Source organism: Mauremys mutica, chromosome 13 (assembly GCF_020497125.1).
Source record: "Mauremys mutica isolate MM-2020 ecotype Southern chromosome 13, ASM2049712v1, whole genome shotgun sequence".
In the NCBI taxonomy this organism is placed as follows: Eukaryota; Metazoa; Chordata; order Testudines; family Geoemydidae; genus Mauremys; species Mauremys mutica.
Genome location: NC_059084.1, coordinates 44829168 through 44843439, shown reverse-complemented (window position 1 = coordinate 44843439; position 14272 = coordinate 44829168). Strand labels below are relative to the sequence as shown.

The 14272-nt window shown below is 46.8% G+C and overlaps 1 protein-coding gene across 1 annotated transcript in view; it reads right to left on the bottom strand.

Moving 5' to 3' along the window:
* Positions 1–2561: 2561 nt before the first annotated feature.
* LOC123347952 (centromere protein F-like) overlaps positions 2562–14272 on the bottom strand; it is a 30382-nt gene continuing 18671 nt past the window's right edge. The window contains exons 6-9 of the mRNA XM_044985140.1: positions 12811–12892; positions 11933–12016; positions 10900–11093; positions 2562–3630 (exon numbers count right to left, since the gene is read on the bottom strand). Coding sequence (XP_044841075.1) covers positions 3427–3630; positions 10900–11093; positions 11933–12016; positions 12811–12892 — 564 coding nt within the window. The 3' untranslated portion in view covers positions 2562–3426. The remainder of the gene's footprint in view (positions 3631–10899; positions 11094–11932; positions 12017–12810; positions 12893–14272) is intronic.

Here is a 14272-nt window from a genome sequence, read left to right as displayed (position 1 = left end):
GGCCGGGAGTCATCGGGCTCTGGGCTGCCGGCAGCCGCGGGGAGCCCAGAGCCCTTTAAATCCCAGCCGCGGCCGGGAATCAGAGGGCTCTGGGCTGGCCGCTGCGGCAGTGAGCCCAGAGCCCTTTAAATCTTAGCCGCGGCTGGGAATGAGAGGGCTCTGTGCTGCCGGCAGCCGCGGGGAGCCCAGAGCCTTTTAAATCCCAGCCGCGGCCGGGAGTCAGAGGGCTCTGGGCTGCCTGCAGCCGCGGGGAGCCCACAGCCCTTTAAATCTCAGCCGCGGCTGAGAATCAGAGGGCTCTGGGCTGCTGGCAGCCACGGGGAGCCCAGAGCCCTTTAAATCTCCGTCGCGGCCGGAAGTCAGAGGGCTCTGGGTTGCCCGCTGTGGCGGGGAGCCGAGAGCCCTTTAAATCTCAGCCGCAGCCGGGAGTCAGAGGGCTCTGGGTTGCCCGCTGCGGCGGGGAGCCCAGAGCCCTTTAAATCTCAGCCGTGGCTGGGAATCAGAGGGCTCTGTGCTGCCGGCAGCCGCGGGGAGCCCAGAGCCTTTTAAATCCCAGCCGCGGCCAGGAGTCAGAGGGCTCTGGGCTGCCTGCAGCCGCGGGGAGCCCAGAGCCCTTTAAATCTCAGCCGCGGCTGAGAATCAGAGGGCTCTGGGCTGCTGGCAGCCGCGGGGAGCCCAGAGCCCTTTAAATCTCACCGCGGCTGGGAGTCAGAGGGCTCTGGGCTGCCCGCTGCGGCAGGGAGCCCAGAGCCCTTTAAATCCCAGCTGCGGCCGGGAATCAGAGGGCTCTGGGCTGGCCGCTGCGGCGGTGAGCCCAGAGCCCTTTAAATCTTAGCTGCGGCTGGGAATGAGAGGGCTCTGTGCTGCCGGCAGCCGCGGGGAGCCCAGAGCCTTTTAAATCCCAGCCGCGGCGGGGAGCCCAGAGCCCTTTAATCTCCGCCGCGGCCGGGAGTCAGAGGGCTCTGGGCTGCCGGCAGCTGCGGGGAACCCAGAGCCCTTTAAATCTCAGCTGCGGCCGGGAGTCAGAGGGCTCTGGGCTGCCTGCAACCGCGGGGAGCCCAGAGCCCTTTAAATCTCAGCCGCGGCGGCGGCTGGGATTTAAAGGGCTCAGGGCTCACCGCGGCTGCCAGTAGCCCAGAGTCCTTTGAATCCCAGCCCCTGGCCGCTGATTGCCCCCTCCCCAGACACCTGTCCCAACTGCCCCCCAGGACCCTCACCCCCTATCTAAGCACCCCTGGTCCTTGTCCCCCGATTACCCCCTCCCGAGACCCCTGCCCCTAACTGCCCCTTTGGACCCCAGCCCCTATCTAAGCCTCCCTTCTCCTTGTCCCCAACTGCCCCCTCCTGAGACCCCACCCAACGTCCCCCCAGGACCCCATCCCCTACCTGTCCCCTGATAAACCTCCTGGACTCCCATGCCTATCCAATTTCTGCCTATCCCCTGACTGCCCCTCCGAACCTCTGCCGCATCCAACCCCCCTACACCTTGTCCCTTGACTGCCCCCTGGAACCCCCTACCCCTTCGCCAACCCCCAAACCGCTTACTGTGCCACTCGACCAGCGTGTCTGGCTCCGTGCAGCTCCAGATAGTTGCTACCATGCTCCCCCATGGAGCCCACAGCCCTCTCCAACCCCCAGCACCTGCCTTCCAGATTTGAACACCTCAAAATTCAGGAGTGTTCAAACTCGGTTTGGGCAGTTTTTACTTCATTTCTCCCAAATCAGTTTCCCCTGCAAGGTGCCAACTGAAGGTGTTGGAGAACAGAGAGATCGGGTGGCCTCCTAATGCCTGGAAAAGAGACAAAGGCCAGAGGAGGGAGTGTCAGTGCCTGTGCGGACTTCTGGGAAGTGCATGGTGTGGAAGGGGATGCTGTGATGCTTTGGAACAACTCCATACAAAGCCAGTCAGGACTCTGGGGGAGCCTCCTCTCTCTGAGCAGACTGTCTCCAGGGCAAGAAGCTTACACCTTCCTGGGTCTGACCTCAGAGCATTCAGCCCTTGCACATCATGCACTTTCCACAGCGAGTCTGCCCAGGTGGGTCCTGGGGCAACCAGAGGTCCCTGCACCCCAACTCGGCAGTCAGATGTGACTCTCAACCAGACAGTAAAACAGAAGGTTTATTAGATGACGGGAACACAGTTTAAACAGAGCTTGTTGGTACAGAAAACAGAACCCCTCTGTCAGGTCCATCTTGGGGGGTGGGGAGCCCAGAACCAAGTTCTGGGTCTCTCCCCATTTCCCCAGCCAGCTCCAAACTGACACTCCCTCCTCTGGCCTCTGTGTCTCTTCCGGACAAGGAGGCCACCTGATCTCTTTGTCCCCAACACCTTAAGTTGGCATCTTGCAGGGGAAACTGAGGCACCCACACAGTATTCAGAGAAAATATTAAGAACATTCCCACTTCATCACAACAGGTGCAACAAAATATAATACTGTATATTGAAGTAGCCAAGTGCTGCTTCTGACTTTCCACTTTTAATTGACCCTTGTAATCTTGTGGCACTGACGCGTTGTAGCTTCATTTTATATCGGCTTACCGGGCGGGAGCGGGGGGGCACCACCATTTTGGGCCCCACCAAAAATTATACAAACCTGCCACCTATGTCTGCCTGTGACTCCCCCAAGGCATGATCACTTTCCACCTCTAGGAAGGTGAATAATGAGAGGCCGTCACACTCATCAGGGTGCCTAACAAGGGTTTCGGGGTCAGATTCCAACGTATCCATCAACGGTTGAGTCAAAGGGTCCTCCTTGGAACTGTCATTGAGGTAGCACTTTCTCCACACAAGTCTAAAGGTGCTCGGGGTTAAAACAAAGTCTGAAGTTCTCATGGGGGTGGTAAAGGAGTCCACGTTTCCTCTCAGTAGCCTTTCCACAATTTCTAAAACACATGTCCTTGGTAAGAGATGGCCTCCTCTGCCCGGAGCTGGGACTTATGGGGTAATGGTGCTGCTCTCTGATTGGCAGAGGGCATTGGGAGGGGTTCTTAGAGGAGTCATACGACCCACTTCCGAACAGGTCACCCCACCCCAGAACTCACTCTGATTGGCCAAATCTCCTCTGAGGGCGGTCCTATCAGGGTAAACCCCATCCTGATTGGTAGAGGGAAGTAGGCGGAGTTCTTAGAGGGGTCACATGACCCACATCCAGATGGGTCACTCCACGCCAGAACTTGCCTTGATTGGTCAAATCTCCTCTCGGGGTGGTCCCCCAGCGGCTGAAACCCTTCCTGATTGGTAGAGGATGGTCACATGACACACCTTGCTTCCGGTCATGTGGCATCTTGACCCTGGGAGTAATACCCCCCGGAGCGGGACTTTTGGTGACAGGTGGGTGGGGTTTAAGGGGTCAAGGGGCAGAGTTTAAGGGGTCAAGGAGTGCGGTTAGGGTTTGTTTCATGGTATACTACCTATACTACTCAGGTTTACTGTACCATACAGTTTTTGTTTTGTTCATTCCGATCAGGTAGTTTTTGTGTGCTCAAGGAACATCTGCCTTGGTGTGTGTGGAGATTCTCCCTTGAGTTCTCAGCAACAGCTTGTGTGTGTTGCTTCTTCATGCAAAGAGGAGATCTTGATTCCATAGGTTCAATAGGTGTTTCTGCTTGGCACTGCTGAGCATCATCTACCTGCAATACAAACAAAAAAATTCTCATGCTTTAGTGGTATGGGAGAACCTTGTTAATTACCAGCAGGAAGTGAAAGACCCATTCCAAGTGACTGAATAATATGAATTAGCAGACACACGCTAAAAGCAAGAATCTTCAGTGTTTATAGTTATCACTCTGAAAATAAAACAGCGCTATGCAGAATGCTTTACAGCAACTACCTACTCCTCACCATGTTCAAGTTTAGAATGGACATTATCATCCATGCTTTACAAATCACAAGTCACATAATTTAACAAGGTATAGGCAAAGCTAAGGAGTAGTACACAGGAGTTCCTTGTCTAGTCTCTTCTTACTCAATCACTAATCTGCAGAACTGTATTTTGAGATATGTAATTTAAGTTTAATTACTGATATTTCATAATGATTTTGTAAATGTCCTATAGTTTATTCTGTAAATATGATAGCACTTGAAAAAGTTGTTTAGTCCTGAAGCATTTACATTGGCCTGCCGAAGATATCCCTCCTAAGGGGAGGGATAGCTCAGTGGTTTGAGTATTGGCCTGCTAAACTTAAGGCTGTGAGTTCAATCATTGAGGAGGCCACTTAGGGATCTGGGGCAAAAATTAGTTCTGCCTAGTGAAGGCAGGGGGCTGGACTTGATGACCTTTCAAGGTCCCTTCCTTTTCTAGCAGATTGGTATATCTCCAATTATTACCTTACCTTATATCCTGTCCAGACGTATTATGAAATATTCAGGAGAATGTCATGTCATTCTAAATGTTTAACATAATCTTCACAATATGTTTGTTGTGATGGTCAACACTAGCTTTGTAAAACTGTTGAAAAATTTCACAATGTGTACACCTTTGGGGTTATCTCAAATTCCAGTCCCCACCGCTATTACAATCGTCCTTGTCTCTCCTGCACTCCCCACCAAATTCTGACATGATTTTAGCATCAGTTAGATAAAACTTCAGTAGTTATAAATGTGTGCTTCATGACAATTGAAATCCTGAATGCCAAAGCTTCTGATAGTCTAGGTAATTGGCTCCAATTCTCATCCCACTTACACTGATGTGGGTCCTGTGTGCGAGGTGAGCATCAGGGCTTATCCTTCTAGTGCCAATACTTATCAAAATAAAAGCGGTTAAAATTTTGATGTCAAGTGAAGTATGATTGTTTTTGTAGAGATTGTTATTTAAAGAATGATCTTGTGTGTTGTTTAAATTGGCTAAGTTCACAGCAATGCAACAGCAAAAACAAAATTGTTACCAACATATATTACTGGCAAAGCTAATAGGACCATTTATTATTAAGGGTACCTGACTCCTCCCATTACAAGAAGACCCTGTTTTCTGCTGCTTCTAACTTTACAAACTTTAATTGCTTGGGCTGAAATTTTCAGGGGTGGGGGACAGAAGCAGAATTTCAGCCAAAATGGTTAAGCTATTCCCAAAATCTGGCAACTTTTCTTTGAAAAACTCCATGTGTTGGGGCGGGGACTTGTAATTTGGCAGGGAGTGCCCTTTGTGCAGAGAATGTGCTTTTTGCCATCCCCACGAAAACCTGCCCACATTTGGCCAAATTATAAGCCTTTGAAAAAAATCACAGTTCACAGATACTCAGAGAGAATTCTTAGACCAGTAGCAGCTAAAATCTCTGAAGATTTCGTCCTCGCTGAGTATACTTGAATCTCGCACAGCTCTTAGTGCTAACCAAACTGTGCATGAGCTATTCCCCCCAGAGTGACTGCACATGTGCCATTTCCCCACAGCTCCTGGATGTGAAAACACGGCACACTGTGCCATCCCCGCAGAGCAATTAATATGCTCCAGCCCAGGCCTCTAATGATCAAAGCCAGAGTTTCCCTGCAACGCTTCTTCCCAGCTGCTTTGGTCCAGGCACCAGAACTGAGAGCAGGAACTTTTCTCTTAATAAACTCCCAATGATCCCTCCAAGCTGCTGCACAAGTACGCTGGTGGAGGAAGATACTGGACTCAAATGCAGAGGGGAGAAAAGACAAATGGAGGGGCGGGGGCGGGAGGGGCAGACTGGGACAAGGAGTATGCCAAGATTGGGACTGGAATGGGGGTGCGGGGAGGGGGCCAAGGACAGGGAGCTGGTAGGCAATGCTAGGACTGGAAAACTATGAGAGAAGGCCGAGGAAGGGGGAAAGGAATGTAGAGGAGACACTGAGAGACGACACAGAGCTAAGAGGAGGAGGAGGAGGAGGAGGAGGAGGAGGGAGTTTGCAGGGGGAATTTGCAGAGGAGACTAAGAGACTTAGGCAGAGGAATTGACAGGCTAGTGAAAGGAGTGGGTGGTGTTCTGCTGGTGTTCTGGTGCCTGTTGGGGTTTGTTTTGCTGTAGGTGGTGGTGGTTTGCTTCAGTGTCTGTTTCCTGGACTTACAGGTTTTAGGTGGGAAGGCTATGACCCATACAGAGGCAGCAGTGAAAGACAGAAAGAGGCTGACTGGATATGGAAGCTGCATGTACATGATCCTGGAGGGGGTACCTGAAAAGAGTTTCGTCTGCCTGACGTGCCGACTGATAGAGCTGATGGAAGAAAAGGTCTGAGGACTGGAGATGCAGGTGGAAACTCTGGTCGAGTTTAGAAGGGGATTCGAGCGGATGATGGAGCAAAGACATGAGGAGGCTGAAGGGAAAAGCTCAGTCTTGCAGATGGAAGCAGGACCAAAGAATTCTGAGGGGAGACTGCTGGGTGAGGAAAGTGGACGGTGGAAGCACGTGACTAAGAGAACCAGGCAGAGAAAAAGATGGGCCAGTGAAGGAGAAATAGAGCTCAGGAACAGGTTTGCAGAGTTGGAAAATGAAGAAGACGCTTCATGAAATTGAGGCTCAGGTGATCTTCAGTGGGATCCTGCCTGTTCCTAGAGAAGAGCAACAAAGGTATGAAAAGATTATGGCGATCAACAGATGGCTCAGGCAGTGGTGCTATGAGGAGGGCTTTGGGATGTACGGCCACTGGGAAGCATTCATGGACAGAGGACTGTTCTCTCGGGATGGACTTCACCTGAGTAAGGAGGGAAATAGACTTCTAGGATGGAGGCTGGCACAACTGATTAAGAGAGCTTTAAACTAGGAATTTGGGGAAGATGGTTGGGAGATGTCCAGGTAATCTCCAAAATTCCCATAAAAGGGTAATCTCCCTTCTTAACATTGAGAGGGAAGAAAACAAAGTAAGAAAGGATACAGCCATGGGTCGGAGAATGGAAATAAGGAGGAAGGGTAGTGTAGATACCAGTCTAATAGGTGATACTGGGAGTAGAATGTCTGTGCCTAACTGGGTAAAGAATGTCAGTGAAGCCAAATGGCAAAAATTAAGATGTTTGTACACTAATGCGAGGAGCCTAGGTCACAAAATGGAGGAAGTAGAGCTACTGGTGCAGGAAGTGAAACCGGATATTATAGGGATAACAGAAACATGGTGGAATAGTAGTCATGACTGGAGTACAGGTATTGAAGGCTATGTGCTGTTTAGGAAAGACAGAAATTAAGGCAAAGGTGGTGGAGTAGCATTGTATATCAATGATGAGGTTAACTGTAAAGAAATAAGAAGTCATGGAATGGATAAGACAGAGTCTATGTGGGCAAAAATCACAATGGGAAAGAAAGCTACTAGAACCTCCCCTGAGGTGCTTGGGGCTAGCTAGAGACCGCCAGGATCTGATCTGGATATGGATAGAGACCTCTTTCATGTGTTTAATGAAGTACTTTAACTTCCCAGATATAGACTGGAGGACAAGTGCTAGTAATAATAGTAGGGCTCAGATTGTTCTGGATGTGATAGCTGATGGATTCCTTTATCAAGTAGTTGAAGAACCAACAAGAGGGGATGCCATTTTAGATTTGGCTTGGGTGAGTAGTGGAAGAAGAAATGATTGTAGGGGACAACCTTGGTTCAAGTGATCGTGAGCTAACTCAGTTCAAGCTAGATGGAAGGATAAACAAAAATAGATCTGGGACTAGGGTTTTTTATTTCAAAAGGGCTAACTTTAAAGAATGAAGGAAATTCATTAGGGAAGTGGATTGGACTGAAGAACTTGTGGATCTAAAGGTGGAGGAGGCCTGGAATTACTTCAAGTCAAAGTTGCAGAAACTATCAGCAGCCTGCATCCCAAGAAAGGGGGAAAAATTCATAGGCAGGAGTTGATGACCAAGCTGGATGAGCAAGCATCTCAGAGAGATGATTAAGAAAAAGCAGAAAGCCTACAAGGAGTGGAAGACGGGAGTGGTCAGCAAGGAAAGCTACCTTATTGAGGTCAGAACATGTAGGAATAACGTTAGAAAGGCAAAGGCCAAAAGCCATGTAGAGTTGGACCTTGCAAAGGGAATTAAAACCAATAGTAAAAGGTTCAATAGCCATATAAATAAGAAGAAAACAAAGACAGAAGAAGTGGGACCGCTAAACACTGAGGATGAAGTGGAGGTTAAGGATAATCTAAGCATGGCCCAATATCTAAACAAATAGTTTGCCTCAGTCTTTAATGAGGCTAATGAGGAGCTTAGGGATAATGGTAGGATGACAAATGGGAATGAGGATATGGAGGTAGATATTACCACATCCGAGGTAGAAGCCAAACTCAAACACCTTAATGGGACTAAATTGGAGGGCCCGGATAATCTTCACCCAAGAATATTAAAGGAACTGTCACATGAAATTGCAAGCCCATTAGCAAGAATTTTTAATGAATCAGTAAACTCAGGGGTTCTACTGGACAACTGGAGAACTGCTAACATAGTTCCTATTTTTAAGAAAGGGAAAAAAGTGATCCAAGTAACTATAGGCCTGTTAGTTTGACATCTGTAGTATGCAAGGTCTTGGAAAAAATTTTGAAGGAGAAAGTAGTTAAGGACATTGAGGTCAGTGGTAATTGGGACAAAATACGACATGGTTTTACAAAAGGTAGATCGTGCCAAACCAATCTGATCTCCTTCTTTGAGAAGGTAACAGATTTTTTAGACAAAGGAAAGGCAGTGGATCTAATTTACCTTGATTTCAGTAAGGCACTTGATACAGTTCCACAGGGGAAATTATTAGTTAAATTGGAAAAGATGGGGATCAAGATGAAAATTGAAAGGTGGATAAGGGATTGGTTAAAGGGGAGACTACAACAGGTCATACTGAAAGGTGAACTGTCAGGCTGGAAGGAGGTTACTAGTGGAGTTCCTCAGGGATCAGTTTTGGGACCAATCTTTTTATTACTGACCTTGGCACAAAAAGTGGGACTGTGCTAATAAAGCTGGGAGGTATTGCTAACACAGAGAAGGACCGGGATATCGCACAGGAAGATCTGGATGACCCTGTAAACTGGAGTAATAGTAACAGGATGAAATTTAACAGTGAAAAGTGCAAGGTCATGCATTTAGGGATTAAGAACAAGAATTTTGGTTATAAATTGGGGATGCATCATTTGGAAGTAACAGAGGAGGAGAAGGACCTTGGAGTATTGGTTGATCACAAGATGACTATGAGCTGCCAATATGATATGGCCATGAAAAAAGCGAATGCGGTTTTAGGATGCATCAGGCCAGGGGCGGCTCTATAAATGAGGCCGCCCCAAGCAGCGCGGCGCGCTGCGCCGCCTTTCCCCGGTCCCGCGGCGGGTCCCCTCTTCCCGCGGCTCCGGTTGAGCTCCCGCAGGCATGACTGCGGGAGGTCCACCGGACCCGCGGGAAGAGGGGACCCGCCGCAGTCATGCCTGCGGGAGGTCCGCTCGTCCCGGGCTCCGGTGGACCTCTTGCAGTCATGCCTGCGGGAGGTCCACCGGAGCCAAATGCCGCCCCCCCAGGAAAGGGCCGCCCCACGCGCCTGCTTGGCGCGCTGGGGTCTGGAGCCGGCCCTGCATCAGGCGAGATATTTCCAGTAAAGATAAGGAGGGTTAGTACCATTATACAAGGCACTGGTGAGATCTCATCTGGAATATTTTGTGCAGTTCTGGTCTCCCATGTTTAAGAAGGATGAATTCAAACTAGAACAGGTACAGAGAAGGGCTACTAGGATGATCCAAGAAATGGAAAACCTATCTTATGTAAGGAGACTCAAAGAGCTTGGCTTGTTTAGCCTAATCAAAAGAAGGCTGAGGGGAGATCTGATTGCTCTTTATAAATATATCAGAAGGATAAATATCAGGGAGGGAGAGGAATTATTTAAGCTTCGTACCAATGTGGACACAAGAACAAATGGATATAAACTGGACACTAGGACGTTTAGAGTTGAAATTAGACGAAGGTTTCTAACCATTAGAGGAGTGAAATTCTGGAACAGCCTTCCAAGGGGAGTAGTGGGGGCAAAAGACATATCTGGCTTCAAGACTAAGCTTGATAAATTTATGGAGGGAACGGTATGATGGGATAGCCTAATTTTGGCAATTAATTTGGCAATTGATCTTTGATTATCAGCAGGTAAATATGCCCAGTGGTCTGTGATGGGATGTTAGATGGGGTGGGATCTGAGTTACTACAGAGAATTCTTTCCTGGGTGTCTGGCTGGTGAGTCTGGCCCACATGCTCAGGGTTTAACTGATTGCCATATTTGGGGTCGGGAAGGATTTTTCCTCCAGGGCAGATTGGCAGAAGCCCTGGAGGTTTTTCACCTTCCTCTGCAGCATGGGGCATGGGTCACTTGCTGGAGGATTCTCTCACCTGGAGGTCTTTAAACCATGATATGAGGACTTCAGTAACTCAGACACAGGTTAGGGGTTTGTTACAGGAGTGGGTGGGTGACATTCTGTGGCCTGTGTTGTGCAGGAGGTCAGACTAGATGATCATAATGGCCCCTTCTGACCTTAAAGTCTATGAGTCTAAGAGAACTGGGGCTGGCTGAGCAGGGAGATTGGGCCAAGGAGCCTTAATTCCAGCATATACGAATTTTTGAGTGCTTTTGCGTGTAATCCATATATGCACACGCACACCCCCCCTGCTCTAGGCATCCAGGCCTTTCAAGAAATAATCAAATATTTGGGATGAGCATTAAAGTGGGAAGATTGACCTCATTCCCATTTACCAAGTTAATGAGCACTTGGCATGAGATCACAGATTTGATCATACCAACAATTTTAAGTTTACCATTATGCCCAGATCTTTGTTATGTGCCAAGCTTTATTCATTTTATTTACATTGATGACTTTGTCTTCACTATATTCATGGCAGATATAAAGGAGGTATGAATAACACGGCATATCTTCAAACTCACTTGGAGAGATAAATACATTATGTGGATTTCCCATGCCCTGCACATTCAGATACATTTTGACGATCAGTTACCTTTGGTGATTTGCTGCCACCAGCTGTCGCTTTAGAGATCTTGGCATTATTATATGACCTGCCTTTTTGTAAACGTTGGTCATATGGGGACAAATTTTGGCTTTGAGCAGCAAGACAGGGACTGGTCTTTAGGTTTAGCGCTGTTCTGCGCAAAACACAGGGGTTGGTTTTCCCAGTAGGAATATCAGCAAAGCCTGAAAAATAAACAACAGCCATTAACCATAGTTGATTAAATTACTTTATTGTTCCGATCAATCTGATCTTGCTCAATTCAAGATGGAGATGACAACGGGTAATAATTTAAGAAAGTAAAATGGCATTTACTCACTGAATAACATAGAATGGGAGAATTATTAGGACTATCTTGCGTTCCTAGAATTTTATAGGTGAACTCAGTCAGGGTGTGGATCTGTGCAACAGCAACTCTACTAAAATGGCAAAAAGAGTTTTCCCCAAGCAAATGTTCTCTTTTTCCTTTAAAGGGACACCGTTAACTGGAAAATCATTTCCATCTGAAAACGATGTCTCTTCTATTGTTCTACATAGAGCCGGCCAGAGGGAGACAATTCTGTTTTTCGAGGTTTCAGAATTTGTTTTTATTCTAGATTGGAATGAAAACATAAGCCTTTCAAATGCTTTCATAAAATGAAATTGAATCAAAAAACATCAGGCTTTCAATTTGGGGGCCTTCCTCCCTGCTCAGCAAAAGCTTTGTCCAAATCAATACATCTCCGTAATACATTTCGGCTTTGACAATGCAGCACATTTCAATGAAAAAACATTTAGCTAAAAATGTTTAAGCAAAAATTTCCCCCCTTCCTATCAACCAGAAGAAAAAGGTGTTTTATATTGGGAATGGGTGGGCCTAGAATCCCTCTCTTGCAACCTATACGAGGGCTGAATTTGGCCAATGATGTCCAAGTTTTTACAATGCTTCCAAGTCACACCTATGACAACACCATTATTTAGATGAGCGTGCGCGCGCACACTCTCCCCAGTGTGGACCGTTCTCCTCTAAAGAAGTAACAATTACCTTTTCTGACCACCTCCGGGAGTCCGTCTGGCTCGTACTCTTGCTCCTTGTCCTGGGTCAGTGAATGTGTCATCTCATCAGCACCTGACCAAAGGAAAGAGTCGTTACCTGTACAAATAACTTTAAGGAGACTCTGGAAAGATGCGTTTAGAATGCAATGATCTCAGTCATTCATTTGTTAATTAAGTACATAAGATGTGTGCTTGTGCAACCACAGTCAACTATACCAGAGCTTCAGAAGCTAGACTGATTTATGAGGATCTGGCCCCTCATCTGAATCAAATGGAATAATGGAGGTTTTGAAAACATGTGTTCTAAATAAATGCATTAAGGTTAGAAACAGGATCATGATTAAGGCTGTTTTAGTCATGGGTATTTTTAGTAAAAGTCATGGACAGGTCACGGGCAATAAACAAAAAGTCAGGGCCCCGTGACCCCTCCATGACTTTTACTGAAAATACCTGGGACTAAATTTCACCGCCTGGGAGAGGGGACGCTCCTGAAGACTGCTGGGGAGTGGCGAGAGAGAGCAGGGCAATGCTGGTGCAGGGGGGGAAGGGGTGGCTCAGGCCCCACCACCACTAGTCCCAGACTGCTGCTCCAGGGACTGTGCCTGGGGCTGACTGAGCAACGGCCAGCGCGGCTGGCTCCTGGGCTTCCCCAGCTGCTGGGATCCTGGGATCAGCTGCACCAGCACTGCAACATTCACAGAGGTCACAGAAACCGTGACTTCCACGAATGATTTGCAGCCTTACAATCATTATAGTACAGCATTTCCTTCTTCAACTACCCCAGACTTGGCTTGTGCTCCTTTAATAGAGCATTATGGTCAGCATTTTGTTTCGGCAACATTTCTTTTTCCTTCCCCAGCTGCTTACAGGATTGCATCCATGTCTTCAGTTTAGTGTGAGAGAATCCATTTTGCTTCTTCCGTTGATCTAAAGCCTTCAGACTGTCTAGCTATAAAATAAAATAAAAAAAATTTAGTTGCTAATAGGAAAATTCATTCTTCTGTCTAAGCATTATACTCTCACTAATGGCATCTCACCTACCATTAAAAGTTCAGTGCAACTTAAAATCCAAACAAAAGTTATAATATGAATTTGATATTATATCAAAAGATATAATATGAACAGTAGAGTTCACTTAGTAATATACAATTGAATTATAGCAGCTTCTAATTCCAACAGAGAAACATTAAAGTCATGTTTATTGGAAAGCTACGTGTGTGTAGATTTCCTTGATAGAGAAATCATAATCTAAACATAATATTCAAAATAACCAAATGACAGAACCCAGCCGAAAAGCATGTGGTCCAGGCATGTTTGTCCACCCTATCTGCATTGGGGTGCCAAAATAAATGGATGGTGGATATCTGGCAGCCTTATAAAATGCACTTCAGGATAATGTAAATATCAAGCACAGTGCTCCATCAGCTGGGCATGGAGTGAGTACTGGAACTCAATGCCTGCTTGCCACTATACCGGCTCCACACTGTGCCACATGAGTGCTTTTAAATGTGTTTATTTCTGAAGCGAGAGCATAGAACTACAGTCCCTCATTCACCACAAATGGAAGTAGAAAAAGATTGCAGGCTAGAAAATGCAGAGGGAATTGATAAGAAAAAATGCACCTAGATGGACAGGTTTAAAAACTTTTCCCCTTCTGCTTGGCAGTAAATACCCAACCTATGCGTGTTACAAATAAAACTTCATATAGTCATTATCAGAATTTCTCTTTGCAGTGGCACGTGGAATTGTTCACACGCCTATCTAAATTATTAGCAAGAACAGTGCTGTCATAAGAAGAATCACTTCATTAATAATTTAGATGGAAATTCTGCATACATCAGAACTGATATGCTCTCCCAAGTCGAGTGTGACATAATGAGATAGAAGAAGCAGTTTAAAGACAATAGGAGCATGTCTGCACTGGGACGTTTCATAAGATATTAATTAATGTGTTCATTAACATGATATTAAAACATGCAGTGTAGACACTGCCCTGTTATGTTTAATATCACATCAGTCAGTTACGGTCAACCTTAGGGGCAGAGTGAAAAGACATGTTTAAACACGGTCTAATTTTGAAGTACAGACCCTGACAAATAAGGTATTGTTTCCTTTGCACCATAAGTGAAACTTTACCAGAACAATGAATGAAAGTTCCTGATTGAATTCTGCCTGGATACCAAAATGTATCAGTCAGGCTAAAAAAGTGTTTTTAATTTATAAGGAGGGGGGTGGCGCACTCAGAGGCTTGCTATGTGAACGGGGTCAACAGGATAAAAGTTTGAGAATCACTGGGCTAAAGGATAATCTCTGCTGAACTACACTTTCC